The sequence below is a fragment of the Carlito syrichta genome, unplaced genomic scaffold (assembly GCF_000164805.1).
Source record: "Carlito syrichta isolate Samal-C Ts95f unplaced genomic scaffold, Tarsius_syrichta-2.0.1 Scaffold309263, whole genome shotgun sequence".
NCBI classification, from domain to species: Eukaryota; Metazoa; Chordata; class Mammalia; order Primates; family Tarsiidae; genus Carlito; species Carlito syrichta.
Genome location: NW_007253359.1, coordinates 104,093 through 123,514, shown reverse-complemented (window position 1 = coordinate 123,514; position 19,422 = coordinate 104,093). Strand labels below are relative to the sequence as shown.

General features: G+C 45.8%; 1 protein-coding gene across 3 annotated transcripts in view; it reads right to left on the bottom strand.

The window, feature by feature from the left end:
- CLTCL1 (clathrin heavy chain like 1) overlaps positions 1–19,422 on the bottom strand; it is a 105,101-nt gene that overhangs the window by 15,082 nt on the left and 70,597 nt on the right. For all 3 annotated transcript variants that reach the window (XM_021717075.1, XM_008067022.2, XM_008067021.1), the window contains exons 20-26: positions 14,818–15,001; positions 13,417–13,609; positions 12,337–12,494; positions 7,817–7,981; positions 5,708–5,815; positions 2,490–2,657; positions 2,262–2,411 (exon numbers count right to left, since the gene is read on the bottom strand). In XM_021717075.1, coding sequence (XP_021572750.1) covers positions 2,262–2,411; positions 2,490–2,657; positions 5,708–5,815; positions 7,817–7,981; positions 12,337–12,494; positions 13,417–13,609; positions 14,818–15,001 — 1,126 coding nt within the window. The remainder of the gene's footprint in view (positions 1–2,261; positions 2,412–2,489; positions 2,658–5,707; positions 5,816–7,816; positions 7,982–12,336; positions 12,495–13,416; positions 13,610–14,817; positions 15,002–19,422) is intronic.

The window sequence follows — 19,422 nt, the reverse complement described above, 5'->3', positions numbered from 1 at the left end:
GGGGGGGGGGGGTGCCTGTGATGATGTGTGCCCTTTTGAATAGGTCCATGCAGCATGACCAAGGCCCTCCAGTGAACAGTTTAAGGCACAGCACAACTTACCACCCTCCCCCCTCCATCACTCTGGTGCCAAGGCCTGTAGTGGACACGTTTTTGTGAGGCTAAGCTTCTGTGATCTGGAACTCTCTGCTACCTCAAGAGGCAGTGGATGGGCCCTCTAGAATATCCATTGCTTCTGTCAAGGGGGCACTGGCTCTCCTCTGGGAAATAGCAGGGGGTGAGGCTACTGGCCATGTACCAGGACATAGAGGCCCAAGAGGTCCATGTCTACTAGTGTGGTTAGCAAGAACAGGCATCACTGCGTCTGTGGTGAGCACATGGGGCCCCTCATGTCTACTGAGCCAGAATCCCCCAAAACAGGGCAGTATTCCTGTTTTGCAGAAGAGAAAACTAAGGTTCAGAGATTAGTCATGAACTCCAGGATGCCGTCAGTGTACTCGGTCAGGACTGCCTGGCTTCCTGCAATGGTACGGCATGAGTGGCTAGGCACCTGCCATCAACCATATGGTAGGAAGGAGACATTACATCTATTTTATCAACAGGATAACTAAGGCTCACAGTGATGACACCCCCATCCCATAGTGACAGACAGTGAATGGCTGAGCCAGGATGCCAGCCCTATCTCAGTCTGAGTCAGCAAGTCCCCTGCTCAGTCTGCCACTGCCCAGCCCTCTGGCCAAGTGGGTTCTAAAGCACCTGCTCTAATGTGCCCAGAATGCAGACTGGATGCTGGCCCTCTGCTAAGCCATTGCCCCAGTTGGTGTCCTCCTGCCCTTATGTCTGAACTGACCATCTATCTCTCACATGGCAGGGTGTGCATCACATATAGCCCTGCAGGTGGCAGACAAGAAACTGCTCTCCCATGTGGCAAGTCTCAACTGTCCTGTTATCATTTTATGTGCTAAGAACAAAAGCACTGCCACTTCAACCAGGGCCTGGCAATTTTAAAAGGCACCCTGGAATCAGAGAAATTAAAAGTTGAAAAAAGTACACAAAGGATTGGTCAAATATAGACTTTCTAGCACATAAATGTATCTACAAGGGTCTAGTCAAGTGTGTGGGCCAAAGTAATGTGTAATCTGCCTGTGCTCCCTCCAGCACCCTGCAGGTTCTTTTCAGGGTGAGGTGCCTGTCAGAGGCCACTGGCTTCACATCCATCACTCAGGTAGCACAATGTTCTCCAACAAGAAGCATGTGTGTGTAGCCCATTGTTTGATCTTAAAGCACTTCAAATAGTTCCCAGGAAGGGAAGAGGCTGAAGACCTAGCCTGGTGACCCACCTGTCCCTATGCCCACTCTCAGGAGCTGCATGTGGAAAGGAAGGTGCACGAGACAGGCCACAGCACACTGCTGTGAGGGGCTGCCACACTGTTCTGATCCTGACCCAAGAATATCAGGATGGAACACAGTGAGGCTGCAACCTTTCACTGGTCCACAGCTAAGGGAAGAGACTTGTGGCAAATTTTTTACCCAAGAACACTGACAAAACACAAACACTCGATATAAAGGAACTGGAGACAGATGACAGAGAATGCACTCTTTCATCTAACTCACATGCAGAACTGGGCAGGAGAGTCCTGAGGTTGGACCCACTCAGACCAGACACACAAGACAACAAAGGCTCCCTGATGCTCATACCCAGCCCTCACCCCACCCAACAGTGGCCACTAGTAGAGGAGCTGGGGGCCTGGTTTAGCCCAATGAGGCTCCAGAGAGGCGAGAACCCTGAGGCCACAGCTCTGGGCTCAGCCCTCCACTACAAGTGTTTATTGTGTCTCTTCCAGATGCCGGCACTCCTCTAGGGCTGGCAGTTTTAGGGGAGAGAGACATGAAGAAAAAAAATCAGACAATAAAAAATATAAAACAAACAAACCAATAATAGGAAATGGGATGGACAGAGTGGAAGTGCAGACCAAGGCCTGGTCATAAGGGCAGAATGTGGCAGAAGGGGCAGGCAGGGCCGTGGGGGCGCAGCTGCATGCTAGCCTGACCCTGCTCAGTCTGGCTGTGTGACCCTGGACTGGTTTCCTGCCCTTCCTAAAGGTCAGTCCCCTTTGGGTTGATGGAATTGCCACCACCTACCCAGAGGAGTGAGACGCACACAAGATGAATGCACACATAGCACAGAGGCATGCTGATTTTCATAACACCATGTCCCACACCCAGAGCAGGTAGCAGACAGTGCTCTGTGTCCTTTCTTACCTTGGTAATGATGTCCTTGAACTGACCTTCTCTCCAGGCCTCTGTGGGGTGATTCATCATGGTGAGCACAGCGTTGTCGTACTCCTCATACTTGTCATACAGGAATACCAGCTCTGCCCAGAGGTGTGCCTGCTCTGCAGCCCTCAGGACCTGAAAGGAAAGGGTGTGGGTTGGTCAGCTTGTGCCACATGTGAACATGGTAGCCAGACCATGTGGAGGGCACAGTACCTTTGGGATGTTGACTCGGGACCAGAAGAGCTCCAGGTGCTCTGGCATCTTCTGTGCTTTGAATTTGGAGTAGAGGATGGCCAGCTCTGTGAACATGCCCATGTGGGCCCGTTCCAGGCCCAGGGCTGCCTCCAGCAGTGAGATCAATTCCTCAAAGTAGCCACGATCCTGCCAGACCAACAGCCACATGTTAGGCAGGGGAATCACGTACCCCCCACAGCCACCCTGTGCCCATGCCTCGGGACATACCACAAGGACTGTGCTGTCAACTGGGAACAACCCTGAGGAGGGGAGTATGTCTGTTGTGTTGCAGACACACCATGTATTTAGTGATTTGTCAGACCATCTGATGGTTGTCACTCTTTGGGAAGCAGCACATTTCACTACAATTTTTAAGTTCAGTTAGTGCAAATCAGTACTGCCATTTTTTATAAAAAGAAATATGAAAAAATAAAACAGGAAATGGGGGTAACAGGGACTGAAATGGACAGTTTTAATCTCTTGCCACAGCTTACTCCTGGAGTCCTAGCTCCAAAAGTCTACAGGGACTGAAATGGACAGTTTTAATCTCTTGCCACAGCTTATTCCTGGAGCCCTAGCTCCAAAAGTCTTCAACTCTACTCAGCATGCCACACCACTGTCATTTGACTATATCCCCAATTATGGTGGCCAGTCCCTTACACTCAGCCTCACCTCATTTGTCATGCTGGACAAGATCAGACATCTGGTGCCAGCCTAGCTCATCCTGTAGGAACCCTGGAGAAACACCCAGCTAAATGCACTGTCTCTGTTTACCTTAATGAACACAGCCTTGAGAGGGCCCACCCCAAAGGATCATCTCATACCACTTCTCCTTCTAAGGAGCATACCTCTCTGTCCCCACCCCCAGTCTCAGGTTAACCTTGCTTTCTGTACCACACCTGCCTGCCTGCAGCATCTGCACCCTCACATCAGCCTACAGACACATCAGCCTACAGCTGCCTGCACTCCTAACTGGAACCCATCCAGCCTGCAGCTCCATCCCACCTACTTGCCTATCAAGGTCACGGCTCCAGTGACCCCACTTTCTCTTCTGCATTAACCTCTCTCTTCACAGCTGGCCTTTGGCAAGCATCCTGCTCATCCTCTGTCTTGACCATGTGTCCCCTGCTAGCTGCCACGCCATTTCTCTACTCCCCTTTGCAGCAAAAATCCTTCAGAACAACCATTCCTGTTCCTCTTCTTGTCCTTCCAAGCCCACAGGTCAGGCTGAGTCTTGCCCCCACTGACTCCAGGTCACCAGTGACCCCCCTCAACCCTCCTTAGGGCCCTTTGGCCCTGCTAACTGCTCCTTCCTCCTGGGTGCATCTGGAGCCAGTGTGCTCTCTGAGATTTCTTCCCACCATGCTCCTTCTCTCTCCTCAGTCAACCCACGTTGGTGACTCCAGAGCTCACCCTCAGGGTATTGCAATCGTGTGTCTTTGTAGATCATCTACATGTAGATCTATCTCCAACTGCCCACCTGATGCTCCCATTTGAACATCTAACTCAGACTTAGCTCCATGCACCCATAACCTAATTCCTGCCTATTCTTCCACGCAGTCTTCACCTTCAGTCTCCTTCAGATCCACCAATAACTCCATCTTTCTACTTGTTCATGCCAAAAATAAATAGAACTGTTCTTGAATTTTCTCCCCAACCCCCAGGGATTTAATGCATTTGCTTATCAAAGTGGCTACACTTTTAAAGTATACACCAGAACCTGATGGCCTGATCACCTCTCACTCCTGTCACCACCACCATGGTTGAGTCACCATCCCCTTTGGCCTAAACCACTGCAAAAGCCTCTAGCTGCTCCCTCGGCTCCCACCCGGCCCCTCCACCTGCCCAGCTGCCCCCCATAACTGTCCTTAGCATAAAGCCAAAATGGTCCCTTTACCCTCCACTCTGCACCCACCCCAAGCACAGCCCAGACCCTTGCTAATGGCCTGCAATCTGGCACTCAGCAATCAGACCTTCTGTTACTCTCTGGTTCCACCCCTTTCCTTGAATACATGGCACGCTCCTGCCTCAGGGCTCTACCCTGACCCACCCCTCAAATGTCCTCATAATTAAATTCTTCCATTTCTTTTGGTCTTTGCCCAAATGTCACCCTTTAATTCATGCTACCTTGTCTACCCCTTTTATGAAACTCCTCCCAGGTATGCCCATACCCTCAATTGGCTCCATTTTCCCCTGTAACTCATCATCTTCAAGCATACTACAAAATTATTTGTTAGGTTTGTTAACTGCCTGTCAACCTCACTGAATGCCAATTCAACTGAAAAGGGGTTTTTCTGTTTTGTTCACTGAAACAGTTATCTAGAATAATGCCCAGAACATAGTCGGTACTCAAGTATTTGGTGACTAAATAAATTATTCTATTTGTCAGCTCCAAACGCTCCCCATTTGCTTTTTAAGTTCATTTCTCAAGCTTCTGTGGGATGGGAAAGCATTTCTCATTCAAAAGTCATCAGGCCTGGCCTGATATTCTGGACACCATGGGTCCCTGAGCTGATGCAAGCCCCTGCAGACTACCACTCATTCAGTGAGGGGCCTGGGGCTCAAGTTCTATGGCCACAGTAACACTGCTGAGCAAGGTCACATCTTTACCTTGACTAAGCATACCTGGAATCCCACAGGTGGAGGCCCAGGTTCCTAAACATGCAAATGACTGTGTACCAACCACTCAAGAGCAGAGCCTAGATACACTATGAACCTGCAGGAGCCCGCTCATCCAAAGGGCCCCCCTTGGGGTTCCCTCTCTTCCATATGCTTTGTCCCAAAGATGCTTGATAAACACATCCCTGTGGACTGCACAGTGCAGGGAACTAGAGTGTGGGCCAGGGCTCTGACACAACTGAGTAAGTATTCCCAACAAGTTATCCAAGGGTTGTTCCTGTTGTGCAAGCCACTGACTGGGCTTCTGAAGGCGCACAAGACACAAGAGAAAGGAGAGCACTTTCAAAACACAAAATCCCAGTCAGCCATGAGGTCCAGAGTAGCTAACACACCAAGTTCATCCAATTTATAAATGGCTGTCTAGCACATGAAAGGAACCTTTCCCACAGAGGCAATGTTTCACATAAGCTTATCTGCAGAGGCAGCACCATATGGACACACGCTAGGGGAGTACCAGCGCCCTTCTGAAGTACTCAGGCATCGCTCATCATCTGCATCACCAGCAGAGATCTGCTCACCTGGTAATAGCGGATCAGCTCTTCCAGCTCGTCTGCGTGAATCACAACGTGAAGACCACATAGCTGTGCAAGGCAGAACTCCTGCCCATCCACACAGGCAAAGCATACCTGGGGGATGGAGGGTCAGCATGAGCATCCCCAAGATGGGACACAGCACCACAGCAGCTGGCTCACAAGACACAGTTGAAAATGTATAAATACCAGCAAACAGGATTTGTTTTCATTTGGATTCTGAACAAGTGGGTAGCTCTAAGATGAGGTGCAAACGATTGAAAGAATGATGACATTTATAATCTGTAGGGCCAGGGGGTATTTAAGACCATGGAGAGAAGACAGCCCTGCATTACTCCCTGGGCCTTGAGATGTGGAGATCTGTTTAGGTGACAGGAAGCTCAGGCTGAAATTTCAGGTTTGGGGTTTGAAAGGGGTTTAACAATGCTCAAGAATGATTATCACGAGAGCACATTTCATCTGATAACTTTTTAAGGCTATTTTGTTTTCTGCACTGTACATACTCTGCTTAATGACAACACATATTGAGAAGGGAAAATTTCCTATGTGGAGACCCTCAAGCTGCACTTCCTAAGACAGCAAGAGGACTGACCCCTCACCACCCTAGAACTGGGTTTGCACATAGTTTCCCTACTTCCCCTACCTGCTATCTATGCACATGTTCTCATGGCAGAGGAAGCAGAAAGTGCAATAAGCAAAAATAATCATATTAACCCAGCGTTATTAACAAGATATATTCTTTGGCCTACTGCTTTCTAAGTGTGACATACACACCAGCACCCTGCGAAACTTCTCACACACATACAGTGGGATTATACTAGACATTCTGCTTGATAACATATTGCTCACATAATAGTGGAGATACCTTTTCTTGTAACTCTGCCTATTTATTCTGAACAAGGTAGAGTTGCAATGTATACATTATTAATGAAGGCCTTGACATTGAACATTTAGGTTGATTTCAGCCTTTTTTATTTTTATTTTGCCAGCCATGAAGGAAGAATGGTTTTATTTTTATTTATTTATTTTCTGAATTGGGGTCTCACTCTGTCACCCAGGCTGGAGTGCTGTTACATGATCATAACTCAGTGAAGCCTCAACCTCCTGCGCTCAGGCCATCCTTCTGCCACTCAGCCTCCTGAGTAGCTGGGACTACAGGCACGTGCCACTATTCCTGGCTAATTTTTTTTTAAATCTGTAGAGACAGGGTCTTGCTATGTTTCCTAAACTGTTCTTGAGCTCTTGGACTCAAGCAATCCTCCCACCTTGGCCTCTCAAAGTGCTGGAATTATAGGCATAAGCCACTATGACTGGTTAATTTTAATCTTTTATTAAACAATGCTTCAGAGATTCATTGAATTTAATCTTTTTCTTTAAAATATTTTTTCCAGCTGGGCTCAGTGGCTCAGCCTGTAATCCCAGCACTTTGGGAGGCTGAGATGAGTGGATTACCTGAGCCTGTGGCTTCGAAACCAGCCCGGGAAACTTGGTGAGACCTCATCTCTACAATAAATAAAAAATTAGCCAGGCGTGGTAGTGTGTGCCTCTAGTTCCGGCTACTTGGAAGGCTGAGGCAGAAGGATCACTGGTACCCAGCAGGTCGACGCTGGGGTGGCTGTGAGCATGCCACTGCACTCCAGCCTGGGTGACAGAGTAGAATTCCAACTCAAAAAATAAAAATAAAATAAAATATTTATTCCACTTAAAGATGACTCTGATAATATCAGAGAGCCTCAAGACAATTTACCCTACCAATTTTCCACAAAAGACCAATAAAGCCAATTGACACTGATTATGCATATAAGGCAACAATTTTAAAAAGTGTTATGATCATTTTTATATTATTGATAATTTCATGCTATTAAGACAACTTCTGGGAGCTGACTGGTCCGACATGGGTTCCCTGGGGCCTTTGCCTCCAAGTATAATCACTAGCTTATGAGTTTCCGAGCCATCCTAGAAGAGTCAGACCCATGCCTCAATAAGAGTCTGCCCCCAGACTCATCCTGCTTGAAGGAAACTGTGAAGCATGAGAGGAAGGACAAGGAGGGAGTGCTTGTCAGAGCAGCACTCTTCTGGAGACTTCCTGCAGCTTACCTCCTTCCATGTCTGGGTGCTGTTGGCCTTGCGGCTGCTGTCCACTGCTGCCTGATACTCACCAAGGTGGACCAAGGTGGATGCCAGGCGAGCAAAGTTAGACACATTGCTATACAGCAGCTTGGCAGGCTTGTACATTCCCTCCTCATAACAGCGGTCTCCAACCTGCAGACAATAGGGTAGCTCTTACATGGGAAGACTTCTCCAGAGTTGCGCTTCACCACCTAGCTGGCAGAGGCACTTTTCTGTTTGCTAAAGAGGACAGAATCTTCTTGATCACACCAGCCACAACACACTACTGCAGAGCTCAGAAGATGCCTCCCAGTCTCAGGACATCCTCCTCTGCACAGGAGGCAGTTTCCACCTGCCTGGGTCTGCATGGCCCTGCATGCTGGCACCTCTCAGGCCCTGGCTGTCATCTCTCTTACCTGCACCCCCTTGGGCGTGGGCTGAGATGTTCCTTGTTGCTTCCATACCATGCCCCTTCTTCCCCACTAAAAACTGTCAACAATGAATCTTATCAGGCACCACCCACCAGCCCTAATTCCTGATACCAGTTACAGATCTTGCTTGATCCCTGACAATTTCTTTGGTTCCTCTGCTCTAAGGACTTTGTCTTCCTCATGACAATAATCACAGACATGGCCAGCCCCTCGGCAGAGGGCTGCCAGTCCTGGGAACCCATTGCAAGTATTTACCTTCTGCCTTGTACCCTTCTTGTATAACTCACTGTCCTGAGCACCTCAACACCACCAGCATAGTGACTTGACTGCCTGCCTCCTGCCTGACTTGTACTTATCTCTAGTTGGCAGCCCAGGGTCAAGCTGGATGGCTCCCAGCACTCACCCTCGACTCTCCTTTTTGTTCAGTTCCACTTAGGCTAGTGCTCCACCTACTCCACACCTATGGCCATGGAGCTCAACACAGACAGCAGAGCCCAGAAGTGCTGGCAGGTATCTCTAAATTAATAACTACCAATCTCAGATGGGCTGGAAACACTAACAATTCTGCTTCCTTAATCCATGGCCTCTCTCACTGCCAACTACTCAAATCTTCTTTCCTCAAACCTCCAACAATTCCTTAAGCTGAGTAAACAAAGTACCAGGAAAGCCTTCCAGAGCACCAGGACTGGGACTGTCCTCCTCCCCACACCACCAAGGCCAGCACAGGACCTCTGCTCTCTCCCCCTGCTCCACATTAGGGTCCTAGGAACTCCCTGCATTGGCATCCCCTTCCGCACTAATACACTCCTACAAGCTTAAGCTATCCCTGTTCTTTTCATCAGTTTAAAACAAAACAAAGCCGGGCTCGGTGGCTCAGCCTGTAATCCTGCACCTTGGGAGGCTGAGGTGAGAGGATTGCCTGAGTCCGCGGGTTTGAGACCCACCCAGGCAACTTGGCGAGACCTCATCTCTACCTAAATCAGAAAACTAGCTGGGCGTGGTAGCGCGTGCCTGTAGTTCTGGCTACTTGGAAGGCTGAGGCAGAAGGATCGCCGGAGCCCAGTGGGTTGAGGCTGCGGTGGCTGGGAGCGGCCACTGCACTCCAGTCTGGGCCACGGAGTGAGACTCCAACTCAAAAAAACAAAAAACAAACAAACAAAAAATAAAACAAAACAAAACCAACCCTACTTGCTTTGCCCTCAGCTTACCTGGTGGCTGCCAGCCTGTTTCCACCCTTCCTGTCAGAGCACACTTCTCAGGAGAGGAGTTTGTGTGTCTACAATAGCTAACCTCTGTCTTCCTGTCCTCTCTGCAGTCTGCTCCCATCAGGCTTTTGCCCGACTCTGCCAGAGTCATTGCTCCTCCAGAGATGCCAATGCAGGGTCCTAGACCTGTCTGCTTCTCTCCCATCTCTCTGGCCACTCTATCTCCATTTCTCCCTGCTGTGGGTTGAGGTACCCCAACTTCTTTGGCCCATCTTCCTTGCCCCATACCCCCACTGCCATGCTCTCCCCGAGTGGCAGCTGTGAACCTCACCTATCCCCCAGAGGCTGCCCATGTACATCTCTAGTCTGGACTTCTCTGAAACCTAACTCCTGCATCCAGCTGGACAGACCCGCGTGGCATCTATTAGAGGTCAGACTTGTCCAAAAGTGGGTCCTGATGCCCCTAGGTAGTCCTCACACACTGTCCCTATCAGTGAGTGTGACCCCCTTTCCCCAGATGTGACTTGACCTCATGGTTTTTCTTCTCATACCCCATCTGCTCTGGCCTCAAGAAATGGCCAAAAGCTGACCATGCTTTCCATTTGCCTTGTCCACCTTGTCTGCCATCACCACGTCAATCTCCTCTGTGCTTGTTGCTCTGCCCTTGCCCCTCACTCTGTGGTGCAGCAGCCAGAGGGGTTCTGCTAACCCAGAGATTAGATCACGTCCCTCCTCTACTCAAAATCCTCCAGTCTCACCCAGAACAGAAGCAGAGTCCTGATGCTGGCCCACAAATCCCTACCCATGGAAGCCAAACCTGTCTCTTCCCACTGCTGCCCAAGTCTCCTGCTCCCATGGCTGTACTCTAGCTCCCTGCCTCTGTACACCTGCAATGTTCCTTGTGGGACTCCTGCTCTCACCCTGCTCTAAGGGCTCCTCCTCAGAGGGGTGTAGAATCAGCACCCACCATGGGCTCTGTCTAACACTGGAATGCCCACCATCACACCCACGCCTCCCCAACACTTTCTGCCCTTACCCTGCTTCTCTCTTTTATGCTCACCATTAACACCCATAGTGTCTTTAAGGACCTCAGGATCCACAGGGGCAGAAGTGTGACTACTGTTTTCACTGCTATATCCATAACCTCTACCCTGGCACACAGGTGATGCTCAATAAATTTATTGATGAATGATACATGAAGTATTACAGCAAAGAGGGTGATCAGATAAGGCTCATGACTGTCAATTTACAAGAAACAAAGGGAAAATGAATTAAATGACATCATGGAGATGCAGTCAGCAAATACCAGACCGTGGGAAACATACACAGAGGCGGTAGGCTGGATCTGGCCCCCAGGCTGAAGATTACTAGCCCCCATCTTGGGGCTGTGGAGAGCAGGGAGCTTACCAGGCTTAGGGGCCACTGTGGACACAGAGGTGAAAAGCTGGACATGCTCTCAGCCCCACACAGTGGCCCTGTGTGGTAGGGCTTCTGCTTTGCCCCTACAGTGCCTCCGATTCAGAATCTTGTTACTAGTTCAGAGGGGGATTTGGGGCAAGGCTTTGTTTTCTAACATTTTAATTACTTTTCTGATTATAAAGACATTTTTTGAAGTTATATGTCACTGACTAAAAAGTAAAGTTTGCAAACACAGAAAGGAAAATCATATAATATTGCCCATTCCACACCCCAGAGTTGTTCACTATTCCTGTCTTGGGCATTTTTCTAAACATATATAAGGGTATTTATATTGTGTGTGCATTTTTCCACTTTATTTGAACTAACTTTTAAATGTTTTTCTACCATCAACCAGACTTTAAATCGCTATATTATACTCCATTGGTAGATGCTTTTATTTAACTATTTTCTTTTGCCAGACATTGGCTTTGAATTTTTATTTGCATAAATCATGCTGTAATGATCAAATATTTGTATGTGGCTCTTTTCTACTTTCTTGGGATAGATTTTTACATCTAGACTTACTTGGTCCATGATTAGAAATAACAGAACTCTACACATATATTTAAAATATTTTCTTTTGTGCTTTCTTTCACTGTTTACTTTCTCATGCAAAATTTCAAATAAATATTCAAATAATACTTAAGGAAAAACAATTTTTATCTTTAATTCTTTTATCTAGAATTTTACTTTTGGTCACAGAATTACATGATAAACTTTTAGCTTCTTTCAAACTTTAACCTGACTTCCAACAATTACTTAGAACTTATTTTGAAATTAAAAAATTCATAGTTCACTTTGGTGTTATTTATTTTAATGATTTGTGTGCATTCCTTCAAGAGGAGTGCACTTACAATTAGCATAGAGTTAGAATACATTCCATCATCTTTCTTTATTGATTTTTCCAGGGATAATATTTTATCCACATGACAGACTTTTTTTTTAGCTCTTTCTTTTATTATTTAATGTTGTTGTTGTTAAGGTTTATTTAAACATTTTGGCTTTATTCCTATTTTTTAAAGGAATATTTGTTCCCCGTTATGTTATTTTATTATTGCTGACATAAGAGAAAGCTATTAATTATGCATCCAGATTATTAATTTTCCAAATATAAACTTTTATGCATCCAGATTATTAATTCCTAATTAGTGAGTTAATTCTGTTTTCTTGTGGTAAGCACAGCACCTGCATTTAAATTCTGAATCTTCTCTTCTAGGAGAATCACTCTGATTTATACACAGCCTAGGGCAAGTCAAAATTCCACGGGTCTTAATTTCCATACCAACAGTAGCAATACATTCCTTAATTCCTTGTGTGGCTTGGTTCTCACCATCATGAATCTGCATCACTCTAAAGAGCATACCTGACCTCAATCTGCGTGTCGCGGTTCACAGTCCCCAGGGTCACAGCCTACCTGCTGGATGTAGGCATTGTTGGGTCCATTAACACAATCTTCTAGCTCAGAAAGACGGCTGGTTTTAGCCAAAGCAAAGAGAAGTTCGGTCTCTATATAGGACTCACGGCCCTTTTTCCTGGCCATCTGCAGGAATTTGACTAGATCCTCCCAGTTGTCTAAAGACAGAAAACAAGCATAGATAACCCAGAGCTGACAATTTTCAATAGGGGCTCCCATTCTGTCCTCAGCCAGATATGTTTACCCTGCCCGCTATGCCTCACTGAGAACTGAGACTCCAGGTAATATCTAAAATGTCTTTACTGTGGCCACTAAGCAGACTCATATCTCAGGGGGGAGAAGGGGAAGGGGCAGAGCCACTTGCGAGCCACCCCTGGGCACAGAAACCTCCATGTCCCCAAGTAAAGACTTCACCAGGAGACAGAATGCTTGTTCTAGCCACTTGAGAGGTTGGTGCCACAACTAATTAGAAACACCATAAGACAATCCCCAGGAAACTTTGGGTCTAAGTCACTGACCTTAAAATGATTACAATAGTGCTATCTGTAGTACTTAAACTGACTAATCTTTTTTTTTTTTTAAGTCAGAGTCTCACTGTCACCCAGGCTGAAGTGTGGTGACACGCTTTACAGCCACTATAGCCTCAATCTGCTGGGGTCAGGTGATCCTCCCTCCTCAGCCTTCCAAGTAGCTGGAACCACAGGTGCACGCAACTACACCCAGCTCATTTCTTGATTTTTTTATAGAGACGAGATCTTGCCAAGTTGTCCAGGCTGGTCTTGAACCCCTGGATTCAGGTAATTCTCTTGCCACTGCCTCCCAAAGTGCTGGGATTACAGGCGTGAGCCACCTTGCTCGGTTTGCCTAATCTTATAAAGGAGGGCAACAGTCAACTGAAGAGCCAGTATCATTGACAGAGTAATGTTTACCTCAGACTGTTTTGGGAAACTCATTTAGATGCACCCTCTGATATCTCTGGATGCATATACAGAGTGATTCCTGGGCATCTCTTCAAACTTTTGCTTCACCGGGTTTTGCCCCAGTGAGAAGCAGAGCCCCACAGAGAGGAGATTCACTTACTTCTCTTGCTGGCTGCCTGAACAACTTCCAGGTAAGAGGAAGGGTCGTCTGCTCTGATATAGGAGTCAATAGCTTCCTTTACCAAGTCTTTCTGGAGCTGGGCTCGGGCCAGCTGACTCCACACAGCAGGTTCATTGCATTTCTCTGCAAACTCATATGCTCGGTCTAGGTTTCCAATGTGATCGATCAGGACCTAGGGGTTACGAGAGGACTTGCATTCTCTGCATCACCTAGTCAGCTCCAAGGAACGCACACATTTTTGTTTGGTTCCCTGTTCTGTCTGAAGGCACATGACCAATTCAATCCAGTCCAAAGCAATTGGGCATCAAGTATTTCTCAGATGGATGAATAGAGGAGAGAGAGAAGAGCCATTATATGGGAAGGGGGATGTCAGATAAAGAAGAGACAATCCAACAAAGTGGCATAAAGGGATGAAGACAGCCAGGCTAAGCTTTCTGGGCCAGGGGTAGGACAGAGGAAGTGCCTCTTGATCTTAGGAGGAGAGACAGTACAATGGAGCAGAAAGGCTGTACAAAGGATCACAAGAGCTGCTGGAGGGAATGAGATCCCTCATCAGACAGAAAACAGGTTTGTCAGGTGGCCTGGAGGGCTGTGCTACAGCGAAGGCCACTGCCATATGGTAGTAGCGGTGGCAGTGGTGGCAGCAGTGGCAGCTGCCTACCCTTATGACAAGGTAGTTTGTCTCAGAGCAAGGCCGTAGCCCATGAGTGGGCACAAAATAAGGGCTTCTAGATTGAAGGTTTCAGAGGCAGGTATAGAAAAACAGTAAAGGAAGAGGCAAGGAAGTAAAGGATATAAGTAGGAGAGCAGTAAAAGTGACATGTCATATGAATTACAACTGATTTGAAAATAAAATCAGAAAAGGCTCACAGAGTGGGAAGAAAAGGATATGGTTTCAGGGAGAATTACTGGGGAGGTGGAAGGGCAGGGAGGGAGGGTTGGAAGGACAGCTTTGGGAACTTGATCTCAGATACTGAATAGCTCCTGCTAAGAAGGCAGGAACATGGGAGGTGAGGGGAAGTGACACAGTGGTAAGGGCTGGAATAACTGTCACTGGGGGTGTGAGTGCCTCTAAAAATCAAACACCTAAGTCACCAGGGCTGACCGCACAGCCTTATTTGAGTACCAAAGCTCAGGGGAATGCTGAGGAGTAATCGGGAAAGGGAAGGCTAACAGCCACATGGAGGAAGCAGCAGCAGAGAAAGTCAAGGCAAAAGGGGAACAAGCTGGGAAGACGGGTCACTGGTGAGGAGGAGAGAAGAGCACAGAGACCCACTGGACAACCAGAGGGTCTGACACCCTTGGAGATAAGGGGTCAGGGAGTGCTCATGGTGTGGCAGAGAATGCCATGGTGCAACATGCTTGTATTCAGCAGCCCACCTGAACAGCTGAGGCATTCACATCAAACTTGCGGAAGATGGCAAAGGCTTCCTCATACAGTGCACTGCTGATGGCGATGCTTGCGATGTCTAAGGCGTCATAGTTGTCCAGACGGTTGATGTACTCCATAACCCGTGTCCGGGCTGCCTTGATGGCGGTCAGGATCAGCAGATTCTGGAGATTCCTGAGGAGAGGGGGTAGTCAGCAAGGCACCCCAGGAACAGAGGCTGTACAAAGCACTTTTTGGCAGGTCACGTAGCCTATTGCGTCAATTAAAAAAATTAATTAATATACACATACATAAATAAGAAGTATATACAACAGAATATTTGTGATATATGTGGATTCTAAAAAGAAACAACAGATCAATGTTTATATACCTAACCCTGAATTACACCCCACATCTTTATAATAAAAATTAAAAAAACAAAAACAAAAACAGAGCAAAGTCTTGGGAAAGCACCAGTAAGAGAATCAGAATACCACCAATCACCGGGAGGGATGCTGCAGCTTCTTAGGGGTCCAGCCTTTAGCTTGTGCTTCACAGGTACCTATTTCTTAACTGCCTCTATTAGTTGTGATTCTTTTTTTAATTTTTATTTTAAGGATGTAGGGTACAGTTCAGAGTTAGATATACAAGTGGTCATCGTTCAGGTGAAGTTTGGTCCCCACTTCGCCTGGTTTGAGATCAGGTACACTTATTGATGTTATGTGCCCCCCTCCCATCTCCTGGCAGTTTCTGGCAACTGCCTATCCCTTTCTTGCCTGGTTTGAGATCAGGTACACTTATTGATGTTATGTGCCCCCCTCCCATCCCCTGCCTATCCCTTTCTTATTGTATTATGATAAATGTTCAGGGTCTGCTTATGAGTGAGAAAATGTGATACTCAGTTCTTTGATTCTGTGACAGATCACTGAGTATTATAGGCTCTAAATCCATCTAAGTTGCTGTGAAGTCCATATGTTTGCTCTTCTTTATGGCTGTGTAATATCCCATTGTGTATATATACACCACATTTTTTTTATCCAGGCCAATTTTGATGGGCAGCACAGTTGGTTCCATGTTTTTGCTAAGTGTGAATACTGCTGCAATAAGCATGTGTGCACAGATATCTTGTAACTGTATTTCTACATACTAGCAAACAAACATTTTGCTGTTGTGTAAACAACAAAAAAGTTCATTCACGATAGTTCCAAAAATATGAAATAGGTATAAATCTAATGAAACATGTATATGATCTAATGCCAAAAACTATAAAATACTGATGAAAAAAATTAAAGATCTAAATAAATTGAGCGACATATCGCCACAACATAGTAAAGATATCAGTTGTCCCTAAATTGGTCCATAGATTTCATGCAATTCTAGTCAAAATTACAGCAGATTTTCTAGTATATACAAACTAATTCTGCAATTTATATATAAAAGCAAAAGAATTAGAGTAGCTAAAATAATTTTGAAAATAATAAAGTTAGAGGAATCACACTAACTGGCTAACTGATTTTTTTTTGAGTTGGAGTCTCACTCTGTTGCCAAGGTTGGAATGCAGTGGCACAGTCAGCCACTGCAGCCTCGACCTGCTGGGTTCAGGTAATCCTTCCACTTCAGCCTTCCAAATAGCTGGAACTACAGGCACATGCTACCATGCCCAGATAATTTTTAAATTATTATTATTTATTGTAGAGTTGTGGTCTCGTCAAGTTGCTCAGGCTGGTCTTGAACTCCTGGGCTCAGGCAATTCTCTTGCCTCTGCCTTCCAAAGTGTTGGAATTACAGGCATGAGCCACTATGACTAGTTTACTGATTTTTGATAAAGATGCAAAAGCGAACAGACAGTATTTTCAACAAATAATGCTGGAATAACTAGATATGCATATGCAAAAAGATGAACTTCACCCTAAACTTCACACCTTATTGGATAAGGTATCATAGATCTAAATGTAAAATGAAAAACTATAAAATGTGTAGAAGGTACAGGAGAAAATTTTTTTTGTGACCTGAGCTTAGGCACAGAATTCTTAGACTTAACACCAAAGCACAATCCATAAAAGAAAATTTTATGAATTGAATTTTATCAAAATTAAAACTTCTGTTCTGTGAATGACATAGTTGATGTGAATGAGCGCTCCAGTCTGGGTGAGAGAAAAGAAAAGAAAATCTACAGAATGAGAAAAAATATGCAAATTGTATATCTAACAAAAGACTTTTATCCAGGATATATAAAGACTCTCAAAACTCAACAAAAAAGCCAAACAAGCCGGGCTCGGTGGCTCAGCCTGTAATCCCGCACCTTTGGGAGGCTGAGGTGAGTGGATTGCCTGAACCCGCGGGTTCGAGACCCACCTGGGCAGCGAGACCTCATCTTTACAATAAATCAAAAAATCAGCCAGGCGTGGTAGTGCATGCCTGTAATTCTGGCTACTCGGAAGGCTGAGGCAAAAGGAACACCGGAGCCCAGCAGGCGAGGCTGCGGTAGCCGGGAGTGGCCACTGCACTCCAGTCTGGGCGACAGAGTGAGACTCCAACTCAAAAAAAAAAAAAAAAAAAAGCCAAACAACCCAATTAAAAAGCAGGCAAAAGATTTGAAGAGACACCTCTCCAAAAAAGATATATGGGTGACAAAAAAGCACATGAAAAATTGTGCAACATCATTAGCCAATAAGGAAATGTAAATCAAAACCATAATAACAGACCGCTATACATTTATTAGAATGGCCAAAATAAAAAATTCCAGTAATACTAAGTGCTGGTGAAGATAAGGAGTAACCGGAACTCTCACATATTGCTGGTGGGACTATAAAATGAGACATACATTCTGGAAAACAATCATTTGGCAGTTTCTTAAACAGCATATATACCATGTGACCCAGTGATTGCTGGGTATCTCCAAAGAAAAATCTGGACACAAATGTTCACAATAGCTGTATTCATAATCACCCCAAATTGAACACAACACAAATATACTTCGGTAGGTGAAGAGATAAACTGGTACATTCATACAATCAAATATTATTCAGCAATAAAAAAGAATGAACTCTAGATGCACATGGCAACATAGATGAATCTCAAAGGCATTATGATGGGTGAAAGAAGCCAGTCTCAAAAGATTCCACACTGTGTGATTCCACTTACATAACATTCTTGAAAATGTAAGACCAGAGCGATGGGTGGTTGCCAGGGACTAGGGGCTGGGGAAAGGTGTACCATACAGAGTAGCTAGCACAGGGAGTTTTTATAGGGTGATGGAACTGTTTTGTATCCTGATGGTGGTGATTATATGAATCTACATTAAGTGTTGAAATTCCTAGCACTGCACTCCTCCTCTCTCCAAGAAGGCTATTTTTATACATGGTGATTAAAATTTAAAAATAAAATAAAGGAAAAAATTTTTAAGTTAGGTCCTAGCCAGGCTCGGGGGCTCAGCCTGTAATCTCACGCTTTGGGAGGCTAAGGTGAGTGGATTGCCTGAGCCCGCGGGTTCGAGATTCACCTGGACAATTTGGCGAGACCTCATCTCTACAATAAATCAAAAAATTAGCTGGGTGTGGGTAGCGCACGTCTGTTGTTCCAACTACTTGGAAGGCTGAGGCGGAAGGATCACCAGAGCCCAGCAGGTCGAGGCTGTAGTGGCCGGGAGTGGCCACTGCACTCCAGTCTGGGCGATAGAGCGAGACTCCAACTCAAAATACATAAATAAATAAAGTTAGTTAGGCCCTGTACTTATTCCCCTGTACTACAACCTATTTATTGATGGTTATCCAGATTGCTCTCAGATTTTTGCTACTGGAAACTGTGCTACTTTGACTATTCTTGCAAATGTTGCCTAATACACTTGAGTTGAGCTCCTTTAGGGTTTATAACTAAGAGAGGAAATTGCTGGGTATATGCATTTTTTAGCTCCAACTGTTTTCCAAGCTAATGAGCAATCTCAGCAGGAGCATATAAGAGGCCCCGTTGTTTGATATCTTTATCAGCCTGATTAGAAGAGCGAGATTCCCGCTGCTCTGTCTGGAGGAAAGGGATGGGGCATGGGGGCCTTGCTCTGTGCTTCCTTGCTGGCTGATGAGCTGAATTCTTGCCTCAGGTTCATAAGTTGACTCTCCTCTCACCCCAGAGCCTGTTCAAGTGTTCTGCTTGGTTTCTCATTGGGGTTGTTTGTGTTTTTCTTTCATTATATCTTCTCCATACTAGTCTCTTTTTTTTAGTTGTGGTTCTCACTTTGTCGCTCTGGCTGGAGTGCAGTGGCACACTCATAGCTCACTGCAGCCTCAAACTCCTGGGTTCAAGTGATCCACTGGCTTCAGCCTCCTGAACAGCTGGGACTACAGACTCGTACCACCATGCCTGCCTAATTATACTTTAAATATATTTACTATTGTCTTTTAAATATACGCTTTTAAATGATACTTAATCTTTTTTTTTTTCAGACACAAGGTCTCGCTATGTTGCCCAGACTGGTCTCAAACTCCTGGATGGCTCAAGTGATCTTCCTGTTTCAGTCTCCTGAGTAGCTAGGATTATAGGTATAAGCCACCACACCTGGCCTTACTTTATTTATTTATTTATTTATTTATTTGAGTTGGAGTCTCACTCTGTCACCCAGA